The 22,146-nt window shown below is 39.7% G+C and overlaps 1 protein-coding gene across 4 annotated transcripts in view; it reads left to right on the forward strand.

The window, feature by feature from the left end:
* The window catches only part of TMEM19 (transmembrane protein 19), a 33,350-nt gene extending 12,922 nt beyond the window's left edge, over positions 1-20,428 (forward strand). For 3 of the 4 annotated variants that reach the window (XM_081330190.1, XM_081330188.1, XM_081330189.1), the window contains exons 2-7: positions 1,385-1,538; positions 4,164-4,277; positions 9,351-9,488; positions 10,483-10,734; positions 13,114-13,323; positions 16,737-20,428. In XM_081330190.1, the coding sequence (XP_081186316.1) occupies positions 1,406-1,538; positions 4,164-4,277; positions 9,351-9,488; positions 10,483-10,734; positions 13,114-13,323; positions 16,737-16,900 (1,011 nt within the window). In that variant the 5' untranslated portion in view covers positions 1,385-1,405 and the 3' untranslated portion in view covers positions 16,901-20,428. The remainder of the gene's footprint in view (positions 1-1,384; positions 1,539-4,163; positions 4,278-9,350; positions 9,489-10,482; positions 10,735-13,113; positions 13,324-16,736) is intronic. The other variant, XM_081330191.1, reaches the window with a different exon arrangement.
* Positions 20,429-22,146: the final 1,718 nt, after the last annotated feature.

The following is a 22,146-nucleotide window of genomic DNA, read 5'->3' on the forward strand; positions in this document are numbered from 1 at the left end:
CTGTGAATGCTCCAACACTGGAGGTTTTTAAGAAGAGATTGGACAGCCATTTGCCTGAAATGGTATAAGGTTTCCTGCCTGAGCAGGGGGTTGGACTAGATGACCTCCAAGGTCCCTTCCAAATTATTATTATTATTATTATTATTATTATTATTATTATTATTATTATTATTATTATTATTACTATTAATATTACTACTACTACTACTACTACTACTACTACTACTACTATATAAATGATTGAAATTAAATAAGCCAGAAGTGAAGAGTAGCATGGGCGGATGTATCTTTAAACACAGGGGCCTGTATATACATACAGCAAATTCATCACAATGATTTTAACACTCCACCGTTTTGCAGAATGCCTGGAAGAAGATGGTGGCAATGTAACGTTCGTCGTAGTTTACGTTGTTGAGGGTTTTCCCTAGACTAGACTGTTCTGATTTCTGTGCTGCCAAAGTGTACTTTGTCCTGTCCTGTCCGTACATACTGGAAGTTTTTCAAGGGATATGAATATGAAGTATGACTATTTCCAATATTAAAATATATTGAAAGTAGCCAATGACTTGTATACATTCGGGATATCTATTTTGCTTAGAATTTTACTTTGACTTTTGCATTGAATTGGTAGTGGGTTATTAAAACCCATAGGTTAAAGGCAGAAAGGATAGAAGATGACTAACTTTTGACTCTCTTTTGTTTGCCCAAGTTTTTTTTTATAAAGAGTACAGTGACAACAGTTTATAGCATGTCACTCCAGACTTCATCTCCCAGTGTAGCTTTAAGTAGTGTAGGGTTATCAGGTATCTTGAATAGGCAAAGGCAAACAGACAAATGGAAAAGACAGATAGGGGAAAGAAAAGGAAGTGACAATGTTTAACTTTCTTGGCATCTGAAAATATTTATAGCAAAAATGTAGGCCTTCATGTATACAAAATCATTTTTTCCAGCAGCAAAAAACTGGTTCTTCAATTGTAAAATTTGTTTCAATAAATCTTTATTTTCAGGACATAAATAATATAATCTAGCTATTGATAGACAAAGAAAAAGAAGAAGAGAATTTACAGGGCCACAATAAAAGAAAGTCTGATCACTGTTATGAAAACAGTTTAAAATTTTTTAAAAACCCAGATACTCAAAAAACCCCTCTGCATTATACTTTTAAGACTATGCCTGACACATGTCCGAATGGTTGTCCCATTAAAGACTTGAAGATATTATATTATATTTTAACTGGGCAGATTTGCACACAGATATTTTCTTTTATCTCCACGAAGGTAACAGTCCCTCCATGAAAATATAGTTCATTCTTTCTGACTTTGCATGATTTTTGATATATTTTATTTATCTAAACAAAACATTTTCTGCTTTCTTCTGTGCACAGGTAATCAGTTCTGGATTTTCAATGCTGTTTTATTCCTGGAATGATTTCAATAAAGATTACTTCAAAATGATAACAAACATCATCATTTTGAGTATACTTATATGCATTTCTTTATCTTTCTGGATTGTGTCCATGACTGCAAGCACATATTATGGTAAAGTCATTAGATACTTATGAAATGTTTTAATTTATTGCATTCACAGTTTAATTACTTTCAGTAGCTAATGTTGATATGTAAGCATACTTTTGCCATATTCGCATCCCACCAGGCTCAAGGTTGACTCAGCCTTCCATCCTTCCGAGGTAGGTAAAATGAGGACCCAGATTGTTGGGGGCAATTAAGCTGACTTTGTAATAATGCCGCTTGGGGTGTGTGTGAAAGCCCTAATAAGCAGGCATAGACATAGAATGAAGGCTACTGCTAAGCTTGTAAGCCGCCCTGAGTCTTCGGAGAAGGGCGGGATATAAATGGAATTAAAATAAAAAAATAAAAATATATTTCTATAACTGAAATATTTTGGGTGACTGCTGAAGTTTATCAAAATGCATTCAACCACTCATGAAAAACTATATATTTTAAGAACTTTAATATTTGAAATATATGTATAGCCAGTAATTTAATTTTACTAATAACTAGAAATATTACAATGTATTTGAGAGAATCATATATTCTAAATATGAGTACACTTTCAGATGCTTCAGAATACATTGTCAATAATTTATTATAACTGATACTCCTTCCTCCTTCTACCTGCTTCACAATTAGTTATGTTCATCACCTTGAATTATTTATAAAAATAAAGGCTGTGTGTGTGCATGTGTAGCTGGTATTTTGAGAAAATAAAAATACCTGTTTTTTAAAATACTGTCATCTGTTTATATCACAGTGATATCTATCAGTTACAAGACCTTTTGCCAACAGATTTTGGCAATGTAATTTCAGATGGTGTGAGACCTCAAAACCAGTGTTTCCATCCTTAGTAACTTTAAGATGTGTGGACACCAACTCTCTAAATTCCCTAGCCAGCTTAAAGTTGCAGAAGTGTGAGAAACACTTCTATACAATGGTAACATATGTTAGCCAATAAACTGGTTTGTTGCATAAATAAAATGAAAGAAATTAGACAGGATATGGTTTCCTAAGCTTCTTCAAAGAAAATGGACAGTGTTACAACTGGTATGTTTGGAATCCAGGATACAGTGTTTGTGGTCTGATATGCATTTACTTTGTTGTCTTTCATAAGGCTTACAAAACACTCTATAATTTCTAATTCATTAAGCATATTATTATAGACTAAAATATGTTAATATATAGAATATGTTAAGGAAACTGAAAATAACCATATGAAGAGTAAAACGATTACAAAAGAAAATAGTTAAAAGATGGTACAGAAGGAAAAGGAAACACTGTGTGAAATGCTGAACAGGAGCGTTGTATACTGTGTTGTACTTTCCACTTTTTGTATGCTCATACTCAAACCTAATTTTGGTGGGGATTGTTGAAGACTACCTGAAACCTACAGTTGATGCAAAATGCCAGTGTTGTATCATTTTATGGTGCTGTATTGGTTGCCAGCAGGTTTCCATGTACAATTCAATAGCAATAGCAATAGCACATAGACTTACATAGTGCTCCATAGTGCTTTACAGCATTGTCTAAGTCAGGGATGTTAAACTGCCAGCCCGCGGGCCAGATGCGTCATGGTGAAACCGCCCTGGTTTAAGTGGTTTACAAAGTCAGCATTTTGTTCCCAACAATATGGGTTCTTATTTTACTGACCTTGGAAGGATGGAAGACTGAGTCAACCTTGAGCTGGTCAGGATCAAACTCCTGGCAGTGGGCAGAGTCAGCATCCAATACTGTATTTTAACAAGTGTGCCACATGACTCACAATTCTTTATGGTTCAGTCCCTAGCTACTGGCAGAGTGTCCTGCTTCAGGCAGAACCAACTTGATAAGTTCATTTAGGACCAAAAGGCCATCTTGAGAATCCAGCCACTCAAATCAATGCCTTGCCCCTATGCTTAACACTGGTCTCCAGAGATCCAGATGGCATTGTCCCTTATAGATTTCCACTTGCAGTCATGACAGAACTTTATCGTAGCACAGTTGATTGCTGAAAATATAGAGTTGCTTTTAGGGGGCTGTTGTGATTCTATGTATTCTGTTTGATTATAAACTGCCAGGAATCTGTATGAAGTTGTTAAAATAATTATAGTCAATAGGTAAGTATGAACATTTTGGTTGTTAAGTGATGTGGATGAAAAATATGTCTGAATTCAAAGTGTTTCTAGATTCCACAAAGGGTAAAATTACTTAAACTTTATGCCCTACAGCCAGCAGCCCCCAACCTTTTGGGTACCAGGGACCAGTTCCATGGAGAAAGGTTTTTCCGCAGACCATAGGGGGCATGATTTTGTGTGCTGCCTGCATCCCACAGATGGGGCTTCACTTGTTTGCATGGCCCAGTTGCTGGCATGCTGCAGACCAGTGCTGCTCCAAACAGACTGGGTGGGGGTTGGAGACCCCTGCCTTGCAGGGTATTTATTCAGTTGACCCATTTCCATTAGAGGGTGGTTTTTTTCATAGAACCTAACTGCTCCCCTATCCCACCAGAATATTTTACTGTACTAGTATATAAAGTGATACAATTTCAAGTGTATGTTACTTAAAAAGGAGTAAAAACTGCTTTTGCTCTTCAACAGTTTTAAAAACATGATTTGTACAATAGAATATTAGTGTTGACATTCTGTGTACTGTTTTCAACATACCTTTTAGGTAGTTTGCGGCCAATTTCTCCATGGCGCTGGCTTTTTTCAATTTTAATTCCGCTAATAATTGCTTCACGAGGATTTAAAAAGAAGAGTCTTGATCATAGTGGAGCAATAGGAGGTATGGCCTTATCTGTTTAATTTTGGTTGTCTTTATAGATTTTTGAAATGTAGGTATTTTCCTTCACCTTTCAACTTAGCATTAAGATGTGTTTGTGTTTATTGGCATTATGCTTTTTTTAAAAGTGTTACCTGGAGGTGCAAGCTTTCAGTTGAAATAATTTTCTCTTCTTATTGTGGCAATAATCTGTTCCCATCACTTTACAGGGATAAATATATGTAAATTATTTATTATTTGATGTATCATTTGCCAAATTCTCTTCTGCATCCAGAAAGTAGAATTCAGAGGTGGCTTGTCTCTAAATCTATGCAAACTATCTTTTATACTTCATATGATGGTATCTAACCTAGGGTTATGTTGGGCTCCATTGAACTGGATTTGTTATGAGTTACTCATTACTTGAATAGATATTTATGTTCAAATTGTGTAATTAATGTAAACATAAACATAAATAATGAGTAGCTCATAACAAATATGAGTTACATTTATGTATGTGTGTATGTATATATGTGTATGTATACCTGGTATCAGATGAAATTTGATTTGTGTATATGTGAGTGTGTATATGTAGGTATATGTATATATGTTTGTATGTGTGTGTACATATATTCAGTCAAGTTGTTCTATACAAATATTGAAAATAGCCTGAGGAATCTTAGATCCTGTGTCTGATCAACCACAATAAGGTACTGGGGTCCTTTTAGAAGAAATTTGGTATTTCTTCTAACTGATATCAGAATAGGTCAATAAAAGTTATTGGCAGTAAATTACTACAGCAGCTATGCAAGCATTTTTCTTTGTATTTTTCAGCATATTCAAAATAGTTTATTAATGTAGTCATACTAATACTTCATTAGTATAGTTGAGAAATTTGCCTATACTAGAAATACTCTGCTAAAGAGCTGAGACTTAAAGGAGGAAAGAAGCTTCCAAAGTATCCAGAGCATCCAACCTCACATAATTTGGGTAAGGAGGATGCTTGGTCTATATTGAATATTTATTATTTTATTTATTTATTTATTGATGGGATTTATATCCCGCCCTATCTCCCGAAGGACTCAGGGCGGCTAACAACAAAACATATAATAAGTACAGAAATCAAGATAAAAATGAAATTGAGAACATCAGTGCAGTAAATTAAAATTAGAGAATTTAAAAAAATGAATTAAAAATACTAAATATAAATTAATTAAAATGCCTGTCAGTCTAGGTCAGCCTGGTGGAACAGGTGTGTTTTGAGGCCGCGGCGAAAGGATTGGAGGTTTTGGGCCATCCGAAGCTCAGGGGGGAGCTGATTCCATAGGGTTGGCGCTCCCACAGAGAAGGCCCTCCCCCTGGGGGTCGCCAGCCGACATTGCCTAGCTGACGGTACCCTGAGGAGGCCTTCTCTGTGTGAGCGTACTGGACGATGGGAATTTGTTCCCGGCAGCAGATGGTCCTGCAAGTATCCCGACCTAAGCCATGTAGGGCTTTAAAGGTAAGTACCAACACCTTAAATCTCACCCGGAGGGCAACTGGTAGCCAATGCAGCTCACGCAGGAGGGGTGTAATATGGGAGTATCGGGGAGCTCCCATCACAACCCGTGCAGCTGCATTCTGCACCAGCTGAAGCCTCCGGGTGGTCTTCAAGGGCAGCCCCATGTAGAGAGCATTACAGTAATCAATACGGGAGGTAATGAGTGCGTGGGTGACTGTACGTAGGGCATCTCGGTCCAAAAAGGGGCGCAATTGGTATATAAGACGAATCTGTGCAAATGCCCCCCTAGCCACGGCTCCAATGTGATCTTCAAAACTGAGTCGTGAATCTAGGAGGACGCCCAGATTGCGTGCTCTATCAATGGGAGGTAACATCTCTCCTCCTATAGTCAGAGATGGAACCTCTTGGACTAAACGAGATGACGGTATATACAGCCACTCAGTCTTGGCCGGGTTGAGTCGAAGCCTGTTTTCTCCCATCCAAATCTGTACCGCTTCCAGACAACGGGACATCATATCGAGGGCATTACTGGGTTGGTTCAGGGTGGAGATGAATAGCTGGGTATCATCAGCATATTGATGATATTTCACCCCGAAGCTACGGATGATCTCTCCCAGCGGCTTCATATAGATGTTGAACAGGAGGGGATATATATATATATATATATATATATATATATATATATATATATATATATATAATCAGAATATAATAATTTGATGGCTTTTTACCCATCAAATTGGCTATCTCTATACCTGATAATTATTGTGCAACCTTTTCTTTATGGAATTCATAATCTAATTATGATTCTTAGCAAGTTTCATCTAACTTGTTTAACAGAAACTCATCTTGCTTATTCCGCACTGCCTCTTCAAAATGGCCTACAGTTTTAAGTTACATGGGAGGAGTGGGGAGTATAAATTATTTCATTTAGTTATGGTTTTTATGAGAGTTTGTGCGAATCTAGTATTTATAATAAAATTTCAAATACTGATAAAAACAGAATTTAGGAAACACACCAGATTCTATCAGAAACTCCAAATGCAGAATATAAGAAAAATTGATATGAATGTATCTTCAGAAAAATATGGGACTAAAAAGTTCCATTTAGCTTATGAGTAAATGTTATAATTTAAATTCTTTTTATTATTATTATTAGCTATAATAATATTTATATTATACGATATTATTGTATTAGTATAAGTTGGATATTTTTAGAGTGTTTGTAATTATGTTATACGCGGGTTAAAGTGTATTATGTATTTGGTTATTTATATAGTTGATCAATGTTAGTTAGATTATGATTATTATATATTTGTAACCCTGTAATCAGCTTTGGGAAGTGGGGTAGGGGGAGGGGGGTTTAGGGGTGGGTTGGGGATGGGATAATATTGTAACTTTTATAAAACTTTTCAATTAAAAAAAATATATCTTCAGATAGCTGGATTATGATTGGATGATATTCTTCCAGTCATATTAACATATCTAAGGGAACACCTGCTGCCGACATCAACTTCCCATCATCCTGTGCGCTCCCACAGGGAGGGCCTTCTCAGGGTGCCGGCGGTTAAGGAGTGCCGGCGGGTGATCCCCAGGGGGAGGGCATTCTCTGTGGGCGCGCCTGCCCTTTGGAATGATTTACAAGTGGAACTTCGGACCGCCCCCGATCTGCATTCATTTTGCCGGGACCTGAAAACCTGTTTTTTTTGATCTATCAGGCCTGGACTGAAGGGGTTTTAGCTTTTAATATTGTTTTAATTGTTGGGCTTAATTAATTTAATCTATTTTAATTTTATACTATTTTTATATTGTATTTTATGCTGCCCTGTAAACCGCCCTGAGTCCTTCGGGAATAGGGCGATACAAAAATTTAAATAAATAAATAAATAAATAAATAAATACATACATACATACATACATACATACATACCAGAATGTTGTGGCAGAAGGAATAGCCTGAAGAGAGATATAAACAGAACTAAAGGTGTAGTGCTGCTTTCCTCCAAACAAGATAAGAGAAAAATTAATGAGCATATTAATTGAAATGATGGCATTTAGACCATTACATATGTAATGCAGAAACATAGGGAAGCTAGCTTATATTCCCATAATATGTAAAAATACTGCATAAATACTGAATTTGGAGATCTTATTGCCCAATACTTTCATAGACCCCTGAAGACCTGAAATAGAAGATGTTCTTTGCTCATAATCTTTTGTTTTGTTTTCCTATTCTAAAGAAAAAAGAACGGGAAAGAGAAATGAAGTATTGGAAAAACTGTTCCTATTTATATATTGATAGCTGATATTGAGGTATAGTGTGTTGGAGAAGGAATCAAGATTTTACATACAACAAATCTTTTGAGGAAAATAACTTAAGACAGGAAGCCATATAAATCAGCTAAAAGAGAATTGAGTATGTTCAATACTATAGAAGAATGCAGTGGAATATCATAAAACAAGATATGGCTGGCTAGAAAACTGAATAGGAGTATTCCATATTGCAACTGTTTTGTGATTCTTTTTGATATTGCTACTACATACCGTATTTTCCGGCGTATAAGACAACTTTTTAACCCATGAAAATTTCTCAAAAGTTGGGGGGTCGTCTTATATGCCCAGTCGTCTTATACGCTGGAAAATAGTACATAAATCAATCGAGCGCCCCCGTTCTTGCAAAGCAACTTCAAGCCTCCTTAGTCCAGTCCCCCCTCCAATGTGACTCTCCCTTCCCACCCCCAAGAGCCTCTAAGCCCCTTCCCCTCTCCCTTGCAAACGCCAGACCCCGGGAGTGGCAGGAAGCCCCTCCCCCTCACCCAAGCGGCATCTGAGCATAAGCAGAGCGCGCCCTGCTACCCGCTATCCCGGCAGTCTGGACAGCGGTACTTGGCGGCCTGGCACCCCTCTCACCCGCAGACCACACTGGCCCTCGCCAGCCGGCCTCGGCATGGCCGCCCCAAGCTCGGCTCTCCAGCACGTCTTCCGGGCCCGCCTGGCCGACTGCCTCCCGGGCGGGGCTTGGCTCCAGACGCGGCAGCTGCTCCGTCTGCAAATGTGCTCTCAAAGCCAAATTGCGCTTGGCCATGCAGGCTGCCGAAAGGCGGGGACTCGGAGTTCCTGTGGTGGTTGCGGCTTCTGGCGTGCCGTTTGCAGAGTCTGGCCTGGAAAAGCGCGTCATGTGAACGCAGCTCTTGCGTTTATTCCAAAGGGTGGGTGGAAGGAAAAGCCCCTTTGGGCTTCAAAAGGGAGGCTTTGCACCATCTGCATCAGACGGGGCTGAATCGGGCTTGTGTCGGACACTTGGCAACTGGCATGTAAGTATTTTCCGGCATATAAGACGAAAAATCTTGAAAATCTTCTCAAAAGTCGGGGGTTGTCTTATACGCCCAGTCGTCTTATACGCCGGAAAATATGGTAGTGTTTTCCTCCTGCAAGATTGCTTTAACTTGCACAATCTGCAAAACGATAAAATTATTGGACTATTATTTCAGTGTAGGTTGATGCCAATTTCTTTTTAAAAGTCAAATAATTAAATTTCTAGAAGAGTGATTGCTAAAAGTAAATTGCAATTCTTTCTCCAACTTTCCTTCTTTCAGGTTTAATTGTTGGATTTATCCTCACTGTTGCGAATTACAGCTTTTTTACTTCCATGCTCATGTTTTTCATTACTTCTTCCAAACTTACGAAGTGGAAAGGAGAAGTAAAAAAACAAATAGATTCAGAATACAAAGAAGGTAAGCTTCTAGTTTTAAGAAATTTAATAATGATGATTTTCCCTATGATTTTAGGGAAGGAATGGTGTAAGGACCCTCCTCAGCTAAACACCCAAGAAAGCAGAACTCTTGAAACAGGCATTGTCGCAAAAGGAACTTTTATTAGGGGTTAGTGACAGTAGGGAAGTCAAGGCGAGATCTGGGGAAAAGCCCGCCTAAATGGTATGGTTACACTAGCAATCCTCCTCCTCCCACCAAAGTCATAGTGTCCATTTGAAATCTAGCCAATCCACAGGTGGTACGATATTTGGATAACTGGCACAGTTGGCGCACACCTCAAGGTCTTCTCCAGTTTCGTTTCTCCATAGCTGCCTCCCTGAGAAGGGAGACACAGTCTTCTCAAGTGGATAGGGGCGGAAGAGGAAAAGCAGAAAGTGAAAGTTATCCCAAGCGAAAGTAAACTTCCCCTCCCCCTCCCAGCAGAATGGCAGGCCCCAAACAAGAGCACATGTGCAAGGAAAACAATCAGGATTTGGGGATCTTTTTAATCCTTAGATTGGATCAGAGTAGGAAGAAGCTGTCCTTCCCCACTTCACTTTTGTCTTTTCCTTATCAGTCATCAAGATCCTGGAAATATTTCTTTGGGGAACAGGATTCTATTGAGAGAAAGGAATGGATATTTTTAGAATAAGCAAGCACTGTTGCAGGCCAATTTTTGTGATCTTTGGAAAGTTGCAAGTGGAATGGGTAAAAAAATACATTTAATCACCAATATCTAGTGAATTGGATCTGTAGGCTAAATAAATATTTTTTGACATCATCTTTCTAATGAATCACCTGAGCTAAGTATGAAAGCAATATAATTTTGTATTAATTTTTGCTTCGAGTCAAGATTAAAGTTTAATGATTTGAGATAAGCATAGTATTACTCATTTTTTCTCTTAAGTACATACTCTCCAGGCTATTAAATGTTTGTTTTCTCTTAACAGCTTATAGCTTCTCTGTTTGTATACAGGTGGACAAAGAAATTGGGTGCAAGTATTTTGCAATGGTGGTGTACCTGCAGAATTGGCTCTGTTATATATGATTGAAAATGGACCAGGTGAAATTCCAGTAGATTTCTCTAAACAATACACAGCATCCTGGATGTGTCTATCATTACTGGGTGCTTTGGCCTGCTGTGCCGGGGACACCTGGGCTTCAGAAATTGGCAGTGTCATAGGTCATGAACCCCGGCTAATAACAACCTGGAAAAAAGTTCCAGTAGGTGAGCTTGAATTTCAAAATTATCTCAGCTGAATGAATGATAATAACAGTCTCTCAACATTCTTTCTGTGGTGTTGGTTTAATTAATGTTAAGCATTTGGAGGAGATGGATAGATTATATTTAGAACAAATATGAGACTAAAAAGTTCCATTTAGCTTATGAGTAGATTTTAGTGGGATATTGTTATTGGTACTTTGATTGTAGTTATGTTAAAGGGGAGTTAAAGCACATTATGAATTTGGTTAATTGTATATTTGCATAATTCTTATTTAGGATATGATTATTATAACTATAATCCTGTATTTAGCTCTGGGAAGTGGGGGGGGGGAAGTGGGTGGTTTTGGGGTGGGGGGGGATTTGGGGATTGTAAAACTTTGTTTTTGTAAAACTTTTCAATAAAAAAATATTAATGTTAAGCATTGTTTTAGCAACCATAGTTCATTATATAAACAGTAATTGACTAGATTCCTACATGTTGAACTATAAACCATGGTTGATGGATTCAGAAACCAGTCATAGCAGGGTGTCCAAAATGTATCTCTGCTTACGCAGAGTTTATTGCTTTTTATACAGTTTTTAACAAGCAGCAAAGAGTATATAGCAACAGCATCGTTATTGGTGTATTCCCTTGTCAGTCTTTAAGAACATCCCAGCCAGGATAGAGTCTCACATATCTTGATGGTGCCTGGTGGTGCTAATTAGGGTGAGCTCATAGACATGAGGTAAACAGGTACTGAGGCATGGCAGTTTGCTGCACACGGCCCCTACGTAACCTTTATATGACCTCTATCTCTACACATGGTTTATAAATCATGAGTAGAATCACGTGCAGAAAACCAGAATCAAATAAACCCTCATGATTTAGCATGATGTGTAAATTCACCCATGAGTGTAACTTGAATAGTCTTGAATTTGGCCTGAAAGACTTGTATTAGTTGGACCTTTGCCTTCTATTTCCCAGTTACCATGTAGCTGAATCATTGATGCAGTAATACAGTTGGCCAAAATATCTCCGAAACTAACATGTTGTCAGTCCTTCCAGGTAAACCAGATAGGAAGCAGAATTAGATGACCTATTTCTACTTTATTGTAAGGCTACATTAACAGACTCTTGCAAACTTCCCACCAGCCACTTTTAACTGCCTGATCCATTAGAGCAGGTCCTTTCCCATTTTCTTTCTATGACAGTTAAGTAATTGTGGGCTCCTGCTCATCTTGTCTGATTTTTCCTAGGCAGCATCTCTCTTCTCCTTCCTTAAGACTACTAATGCGTTCCATTACAGATGTTTGCAATTATAAGTCTGTGATTAAAATGTTAATTTGGTGAAGGGGTGTAACTGCCAGGTAGCCCTTAAATAGAAAAATGTTTTTGTATGCCTAAAACCATACATTGGAGAACCTGGATTTGGACTGATGACCATGTGATTTGCTTAACAACCACGGTGACTTGCTTAACCACTGTAATAAAAACAGTCATACAATCAGGTCTGGTCACACAGTGACTTAACTTACAATCACAACAGCTTAGAACTAAAATTCTGGGTTCAATTTTGGTCACAAGTCGAGGATTACCATTGTCTTCCCATTGTGAACTGTCTATCAGAGAAGGCATTTTTATACACAGCTTTCTCATGTGCTTTCCGATTAAAATATGCCTGGTATTAATTTTATTGTGTTTACAATGCCAGGTGAAGACCTTTTATCCTTGCAACCTGCTGCAAATAAACTTTCAGTACTCTGTTGCTTTTATGTTATTTACGTACTGTGTATTAATCTGTTCTTGTGATATTGTAAGTCACCTTGGAAAACTTGGGTTTGAGCAAAAATGTACATTTATATTATATATTGATATGGTACAAATTTTTCTCAAGTTCAACTATAACAATATTATTCACCTTGCTAAAAGGATAATGCAGTTGTTTGATGGATTTGTGTCACGTATTAACCAAGGATATTACTATTTAAAACAAGTCTCAGTTTAATACAATATGATAATCCCGTCACTGAAATGAACAATGATTGGAATGCTGTTTGAAGTTGACTTATGGGTGTAGTTAATATCAGTATTAACAGTGCATTTCTGGAAAGAGAAAACTTGATGTTTGTTCCAAGTTTTTTAATTAGGTAGATTCAGCTAGAATGCTGCATCAGTGGTAGCACATGGCATTTGCTGAGGTTAGCTTAAAATGGAGTAAGGGTTACTGGGATTCTCCTTTTTTTTACTAGTTTGCTGTACTGCAAAAAGAATAAAGCTGGATATTGTCAATGTGATTTTATTTAAAATAAGAATTTTGTCCAAATATGTGCAGTATGTCAGGTCTTATGCTCTATTTAATGCAAATTTAGAATACTAATTTTGGAATATTTCATTTATTTTAGGTACTAATGGAGGTGTTACTTTAGTGGGTTTAATTTCAAGTCTGCTTGGAGGCACATTCGTTGGCATGGCTTACTTCATTTCCCAGTTGATTTTTGTGAATGATTTGGACATATCTGCTCCACAATGGCCAATTATTGTGTTTGGTGGTTCTGCTGGTTTACTAGGCTCTGTCATTGATTCCTATTTAGGAGCAACAATGCAGTACAGTGGTAAGTTTTAAAATATTTTTTTAGATTGTTGTTGTTAGTTGCAAAGTCATGTCCAACCCATCGCAACCCCATGGACAACGTTCCTCCAGACCTTCCTGTCCTCTACCATCTTCTGGAGTCCATTTAGGCTCAAGCCTACTGCTTCAGTGACTCCAGCCACCTCGTTCTCTGTCGTCCCCTTCTTCTCTTGCCCTCAATCTTTCCCAGCATTAGGCTCTTCTCCAGTGAGTCCTTCCTTCTCATTAGATGGCCAAAGTATTTGAGTTTCAACTTCAGGATCTGGCCTTCTAAAGAGCAGTCAGGGTTGAACTTCTCTAGTTTTTTTTTATTAGTAGAAAAGTAATGTAATCTTATCATGTAGAACAGACATGTCAGACACAAGTCTTGCGGCCCACATCCAGCCCAATATGTGGTTCCGTCTGGCCCAGGGACCTGCCCTGGGAACAGTGAAGGACCTGCCCGCTGCACCTCGGCCCAGCCCAGGCTGACCGGGCACTGATCTACAACCTGGTTGCGTCCATCAAAGGCAGAACGCACTTAGCCTTAGATCTACAGGGCAGCCTTGTCCCACCTCCTGGGCGCGCGTGCAAGTGGAGTCCAGCATCCCTGCTGGCTGTCTTGCCCCGCAGGCTGACTTCACCCAGGACGCTGGCACTGGCCATCTCCTGTACACACACCCAGGGGGGCACAGGCAGTGGGGCAACTCCTTGCTGATTCTAGGGCTGCCCTGTGGAACCTTCGTTCCTTTTGTAGCAGAGAGGGGAGCTGGAGGGGATCAGTGCTGGCTGGGATTGGCACTGGCTGGGAGGCTTTGCTGGAGCTCTGCGGATTCAGCAGAGAGGTCGGGAGCTCTGGTGGCCTCTGTGGTGGCTGGCGGTGAGGCGGGGCTCTTGGGGAGGGATTTTTAAAGGGGAAGAGGAGATTGACTGGTAGAAGAATTTTAAAAAATAAAAAGCCTTTTCGCCAACTTCCTACCTCACTCTCCCTCCTTCTGGCTTACCTCTCCGGAAAAGAGAAAATAAAACATCTTCCCCCAGTCAATCTCCTCTTCCCCTTTAAAAATCCCTCCCCAAGAGCCCCGCCCCGCCGCCATCCACCACAGAGGCCACCGGAGTTCCCGACCTCTCTGCCAAATATTCAGAGCTCCAGCAAAGCCTCCCAGCCAGCGCCGATCCCAGCCAGCACCAATCCCCCCCAACTCCCCTCTCTGCTACACTTTCTTCCTTCTCATCTTTTTGATTCCTCCGAGCTCAGGAGGAAGGAGGGAGAGAGATTGCCAGTGCTGCCATGTTGCCGCCAGTCAACAGGAAGGAATGGAGGGTCAGAGGGAGGGAGGAAGGAAGGAAGGGAGGGTGGAAGGGTGGGAGGAAGGAAGCAAGGAACAGAGGGTGAGACGGAGGGAGGGAGGGAAAAAGGGAGGGAGGAAGGAAGGAAGGGAGGATGGGAGGGAGGGAGGGGAAAAAGGGAAGGAAGGTAGATAGATTATAATGAGAGGGAAGAAGGGTCTGAGAGAAGTCCTGCTTTAGCATTTGGCCATGAGCAGCCCTGCTGCCCTTTTGCCATCCCCTTGTCCCATCCTCCTGATCTCTCCTGGTGGGTGAGGATGCTTTGGTTACAAAGCCGGGTATCCTTGCATGGAGAGGGAGTAGGCCTCCCTCTGACCCACACATTTTGCTCTCTTGCACACACCATAAGCAACTTGGCCAAGGAAAGCAAACACAGCAGGAGGAGGTAAGTGCAGCTGGGCATCCCCCTGGGGAAGTGGTGCTAGGCTAGGCTGGGCTGCAGGGTCCCTGAACATGAGGGCTGGGTGCTTGACGTCTGCTGTCCAAGGCTCTAGGCAGCCTACGCCACTGTCTGCGCCCCCCCCCCCCGCGCCCAGCCTGAGAAGGACAGTGAGACTCCTCCAGTGGACTATGTCCCGGTGCTCGCCCCAGTCTTACCCTCCACCAGAAATCCTCAGGTCTGCCCCAGTCCTGCCCAGGCACCCCTGACGCGAGTGATATCGACCTGGCCATGCCCACCCAGTAGGCCACGCCCACCCAGGCCATGCCCACCCAGTAGGCCACACCCATCCTGGGCACACACACCCCGAGGGCAACCACAATACTGATGTGGCCCTCAATGAAATTGAGTTTGACACAGCTGATGCAGAACATGTAGGATTGATATCCATAGAATATGTTTTATCTTAAATATTTTTATGTTTTATATTAAATAAATTAGAAATACTAGTTGATATTGCTATTTCATCATATGCAGCAGAGGTCCCCAACCTTTTGGACCCCAGGGACGGTTCCATGGAGAAAGTTTTTTACATGGACCGGAGAGCGCATGGTTTTGTGTGCATCCTACAGATGGGGCTTTGCTTGTTTGTGCGGACCGGTTGTTGGCATGTCACAGCCCGGTACCATTCCACAGACCAGGGGTTGGGGACCCCTGATATACAGCATATTCCAATTAACATCAGAAATAAAGAGTAATGCTGAAAAATGCTTAACAAGACATAACAAGCGTTATACTGAAGGTAAGCAACTGAGCTGGAAGTTATTAGAGTTAGGGTCAACATTTAGGGGAGGGAGAGTTGATATTTTACCTAAATCTAAACTATTAAAAATATTTTAATGAGAATGGAAACAAAGCATTTGTCTGCAACTGTTTAATGAATCAATGACTTTTCTTGGACTTGCATACATGCTGACTTAAAACTTGCAGACAGGTTGTCCATGAGCACTTTCATGCACTCCAAAGTGCCTAACTGCAGTCAGATACAAAGCTCTGCGCAGTCCTGCTATCTACAACATACAGATAATAGGAAATTGAGATTTATAAATCCCTTGGCAGAAATATAAACAATTGCACAACAAGAACAGATTTGTTCCCTTCATGTTTAGAAGTTGTTGAATCTAAAAAAGAATATTTTCCCTGTCTGAAATGGAATAGACTAAGATTAAAAGTTGAGGAGTGTTACAGAGCTGCTTTTGAAAAAAGTATATATAGGATTACAGCCTACACTTTTGACTTTTTTACGGTGTCTGCAACCTTATCCTATAATTTTTTCAATCATTTGCTGCTGTGACAGTGGCAATTTTCCACTAGCAATAAATCTCACAATATGTCAACAGTGATCTCGAAGTAAACTCTTACCTGGGAAACAACTTGAGAATGACAAAATGGGTAGTTTGTTGATTCTTGTTGATTCAGACTAAGAATCTCATCTTCAGTATTCTATCTTTAAAGGGCAGCTTACTACAGCAAAATTTAAATTGTAAATAGCCAGGTTTAGCCAAACCCTTACATAAGAATGAGGGCCAAATACACCTTTGACTTCTGTTTCGAAGTTGATGCCATATTGTGTTATTGAAGACTGTTTTCTCCATTTGGTTAACATGCTGTTTTTACTGTTTCTTCAGGTTTTGATAAACGTACTGGGATGGTTGTCAACCATCAGACAGAAAATGCAACACACATTTCTGGTAAACCAATCCTGGATAACAATGCAGTGAACCTCTTCTCCTCTGTAGTCATTGCTTTGTTATTGCCAGGAATAGCATGGGGATTTTGGCCAAGAGGATGAAGACAAGGTATCGGTTTGCATTTTTTTTTCTTCAAACAAGCTGTGACCTAAAAGAGTCTCCACCAAAAGTCTTTATAATTCTGGATTGGAATCCATTCCTGCAACTGTTCTGAAAGCATGAGGAATCAGTAGGTTATTAAAGTTATACTTCCTGCAGCTGTTTTAGAAATTGAAGCTAAGACAGACAGGAAGAGAAGGAGTCTTGATTTAATATTGTTTCTTAGGTAATAGACTATAGTTATTACTTGATAGAATACTTGACTGCACTTCATTCTCCATAATCTATTAGGGAAATGGGAACTGGGAAAACTAAAATAACCTGTGACAGAATACCACTACAGCTACCTGAAGAAGTAAAGGATCTCGGTCTAGTGACTAAACAAAATGCTAAACTTTCTATATTATTCTGACATCTATTTTTGTGGGAACCTATTTTACTATGGCTAGGGAACTGGCCACTCTAGGTACCAACATACAATACAATCATAATTTTGCTTTTTGCTCTTAAAATATTTTTTATAATATGTATGGTCTGAAACCTAGTACTAATTTGTTGGTGCTTAAAGTTTAAAATTTAATTTATTGGGTTTAAAATATTATGTTTAAAAACAAAAATGTATGCTTTGGCCACTGTCTGTAGTTATTAGCTATAGTTTTATCCTGGCATATGGAACAAATACTTTATATTTGTTTAAAATTTGTTTTGTCTTTGAGATGGATGTTGCTTTTTAAATCAAAGCTTGTAATAACTTACCCACTGATATCTGAACAGATAGAATGTTTATTTCTTCATAAAGATTGGGCCAAAAGGAAATTCAGGTTAACCAAAAGCAACTCTTACTGATAAATTACATTTTTCTTTTTCTTGTACTTTTTTAAAAATTATATTGGCAAGTTATGTTACAAATGCAGTGAAAAATTTGTCAGGTTTGTTTGCAACTAGATCCATTTTCCATAATCTTATATTTGTCATTTTATATAAATAAGATACTTTAATTTTTAATTTTACACTAATCTTAAAGGAAAAAAAGTAAGAGGTTGGTGGATGCTTCAAAGAGGTTATGCCTACAGACAATTTTTAACATTGTTTGTAGAAATGGATTGTTTTCAGTTGTTTTTCTTGTCAATTACAACTGTAGATAAGATTGCCTATTAACAGTGAATGTGCATAAAGCAAATTTGAAGAACCGTTTGTAGAAATTGATTAAAACAAGACGTGCACATATGTAATATAAGACACTTGGATTTTCTGTAAAAATTACTATACAGATTTCTGTAATATAGACACTGGAATACATGCCATAATAAAGTGAATACAGCACTGACTAGTGTTGACACTAATGTTGCATTCTAAGCATCTGAAAATTTGGCTATCTGTGGGTAATGACAAAATAGGTAATAAAATCTTAATGCAATCCAAGAAATTGATTGGATTGATGAAGATCTGGTTAAAATATTATAGAAATCAGTGAAGCATTGTGAACAAATTATAAATAAGAATGGAAAATACAATATTTAATGGGAATGTATGAGGTGGGGAGAAGAATGTAGATTGAAATATTTTCCCAGTGTATTTATATGTTGCGATAAATAGAGCAGTAGGCATCTTTTTTGAAAATACATGTAGAAAATGTGTCCCAAATGAGCGTTTATAAATATGTTCAAATAAAAATAACTTTAAAGTGGCATCCAATCTGTTTTGTTTAATCATTACAGAAACAACATTGATACGTTACATTGAGAAAAATCATACAACTTTGATATCACTTTTGTTTATAAAATTAACTTACCGGTAATGCCTTAATTAGGATCAGTTCTAAAAAGTGACAACCCTTTTTGCTACCGAAAATCATTACAGAAAAGCAAATTATCAGAAAAGATGGACATTTTAACAAACACAATTTAAAAGTCAAGAATTATTTTCTATTTCACTTTGCATCAATTAACAGTCAAATAATGAAGAAAATCATCAACAAGTTCACTGAAATATGTCTTCAGTGTTTCCTGGAGTTTGCCCAATTTCATGTTTGTTGCATCAATGACACTATCTAACCATCTCATCCTCTGCCACCCCCTTTTTCTTTTTGCCTTCAATCTTTCCCAACTTTAGAGATTTTTCCAATGAGTCCTATCTTCTCATATGAAGGCCAAAGCACTGAGCTTCAGCCTCAGAATCTGTCCTTCCAAAGAACACTCAGGATTCATTTCCTTTAGGAATAACTCCTTTGATCTCCTTTCAATTCAAGGGACTCTCAAGAGTCTTCTCCAATACCACAATTTGAAAATATCAATTCTTTGTTGCCCAGCCTTCCTTATGGTCCAACTTTCACAGCCATACGTTACTATTGGCAACCTCATTGGCTGGTTCATGTAACAATATGTAATAGCAAAGAGGTACTTTTGGAACTGTGCATTTGTTATAATTATCTTCACTTGGATTCCTGTTACCTAATCTACTGTCAATGACTTTTACTTCCTTTTCTAGTTACTGTAAATTGATAGTAGCAATAACGCTTAGCAATAGCGCTTAGACTGCCCCATAAGGCTTTACAGTACGGGTAGTCCTCGAGTTGTGAGTGTATTGGAGTCTGCCCATTCCACTCGTAAATCAAAAACTCGTAGAGTGAATTTTGTTTGAGATACGAGATCATTCCCTTTGTCATTAATACGCATGAGCCTTGTTAAGCGAACATGAGGTATTTCAGGATGGGGAAGACCATGGAGGGCCTAGTGCTGGAACAGGCCCCCAAGGCCTCCCCAACCCACTAAGATACCACATGCTTCCCCCTCCCTTCTTGCTGCGCTGGACTCACCTGGAAAAGATCCGTCTCCTCTCTGCTGTGGTTCCTGCTGTCAACTGGATTTGAGGTGGAGGAATGCTTCCGCACATCCCACGCCGCCTAATTCAGGCACTTATCGGTTAACTTTGCCATGGTCATTACGGGTCCTTCTCTGTAGGCGCCCCGGATTTATGGAATCATTTGCCAGTTGAGCTCCGGATGGCGCCCAACCTTCGCTCCTTCCGACGCGATCTGAAGACTTATTTGTTCGAACAAGCCGGCCTGGCCTGATGGGGGATGGGTTTAGGTTTTATTGCTATTTTAAATGTATTTTAATCTACTGTTTTAACTTGGGCATCTTGTTTAATTCTTTTTTAGTTTTTGTATTCCTGTACTTTTATATGTTTGCCCTGTTCACCGCCCTGAGTCCTTCGGGAGAAGGGCGGTATACAAATAAAATTATGATTATTATTATTACATCTGGTCTTTCACCAGTCTCTCTTGGTCCCAGAACAACCGGCATGTCCACTCCGCCGATCAGAATGTCCCTCACCAGAACAACGATGGAGACAGCGCTCCCAAGTATGAGGTTGCCAGTATTTAAGACTCCTGTTGGCTGAAAGGCTGATTTTAGTATTTGAGGGGGAGGGCTATGGACCGAAGGAGTTCGCCTGGGATGCTCCTGCTTTGGTGACGGCATTCCACAAACAGTTCCCTTCACAACTGTATCCGGCCCATTAGACCTGGGGGAAGGGTCCTGCAGTGCAGGATAGTGTTGTGATTCCTCGCCAGCCAGTGGATCCGGTGGCTGAATCTGAGGACTCAGATGAGGAGGAGGGGCCTGGAGTGACATTAGAGTCAGCAAGGCTCTGAGGAGCTCCAAGATATACAGTCGGACAAGGAGCCTAATCGCACTCGGGCTGAGACACAGCTGTGCTGGAAGCCTGAGTTGGACAGTGATGAAGAACAGCTGGGACAATGCACAGACAGGAGAAGAGAGTGGAATGCAATGGGGCGGCTCCAAAGGCAAAGGAGAAGACATTAGGAAGCCATGCCTTGGCTGAATTATAAAAGGGGAAGGTGTAGGAAGTGCTGGTTGCCAAAGGCAACCGTTCCTGTTGAGGATCGAGTTTCTGTGGACTGTGTTTGTTTTCCTTGGACACTGAGTCAGGTCTGTGAGAATAAAAAGGGTTGGCTTTTTCTTGCGGTTCCTGCCTGTTTCTTGGTAGAGGGGTTTCTCCTTGTGAGCACAACAAGGACTCATGTAGGTCGGGACAGGACACCCCGGCAGGTGTGGGGAGGGAGGGAATAACCAGGGTGAATGTTGCAGAGCCACTGTGGTCACTCGTAAGGGCAAATGACTGCCGTGGTGCTGCTGCAATATTTGTAACTTTGGGACTTGCTCGTAAGCGCTAGGGGGCGCTCATCACGTATCTTCGAACAAGCGTTAAGTGAACGCTCGTAACTCAGGGATTACCTATACCCTCTGGGCAGTTTAGAGAGTCAGCATACTGCCCCCAACAGTCTGGGTCCTCATTTTACCAATCTTTGAAGGGTGGAAGGCTGAGTCAATCTTCAGCTCTGTCAGGATTGAATTCCAGCCTGTAGGCAGAGTTTCCTGCAATATTGCATTCTAAGCTCTGTGGCACTAGATCAAGAGCTGCTAAAGAACCAGGCTGGTTAATTTTGCTTAAACTTTCACTTGAGTTGACTAGCATAAACAGGTTTCGTCTTTTCGTCTGCAAAGATACCCATTTACCTCATTTTTGAACTCATGAACATTTATGAACTCACATCTCATGTCACAAGGTCAGGGCTGCAAGCTATTCATTCCCTACAAAACCAGAATACAGTAGAAAATTGGCAGAGAAATATACAGAATCAGAGGTGAAAATGCCTAAAATAGTCTTTTTTTTAAAAAAAAAAATCCTTTAACTGTCCTAGCAAAAGGACAATGTGGAAAACAATGGCCCAAGGCCTTTTTATCCTGAGCCTTTCTGCTGTAGCCTCATCCCTCCAGAAATGACTGCTCTTGTAACTACCACCTTTTCTGATCCTGTACTAGACTATAATGTGACTTGTGCTATGTAAACCTGATCTATATGTAGGATTATCTAGCTACATTTGTAGAATTATAGCTATTGTAGTATTAAGAAGGGGTGGGGGGGAGAGAAATCCATCTGTTGCATGTACATATAGTCCTGGAAATAAGGGTCCTAGCTTAGTATCTTCCTGATAGTCTAATGAAGGGCAGCATTACTACTTTAATGTAGCTCCTATTCAGATATTTTGTCTTTAGCCACTTTTTGAAATGGAATCTGAAAATACAGGTATTTTAGGCTGATCCAAATATTACGTTTTTAACCTTCTATTGAAAAAATACTACTCGTGATTGATTCTTCCTTTTTCCTAAAGCATTTGTGAACGCATTGTCCTTTTATATCTAAGAAGTACATTTGAATGTTA

The sequence above is a fragment of the Vipera berus genome, assembly GCF_964194415.1.
Source record: "Vipera berus genome assembly, chromosome: 6".
Classification (NCBI taxonomy): domain Eukaryota; kingdom Metazoa; phylum Chordata; class Lepidosauria; order Squamata; family Viperidae; genus Vipera; species Vipera berus.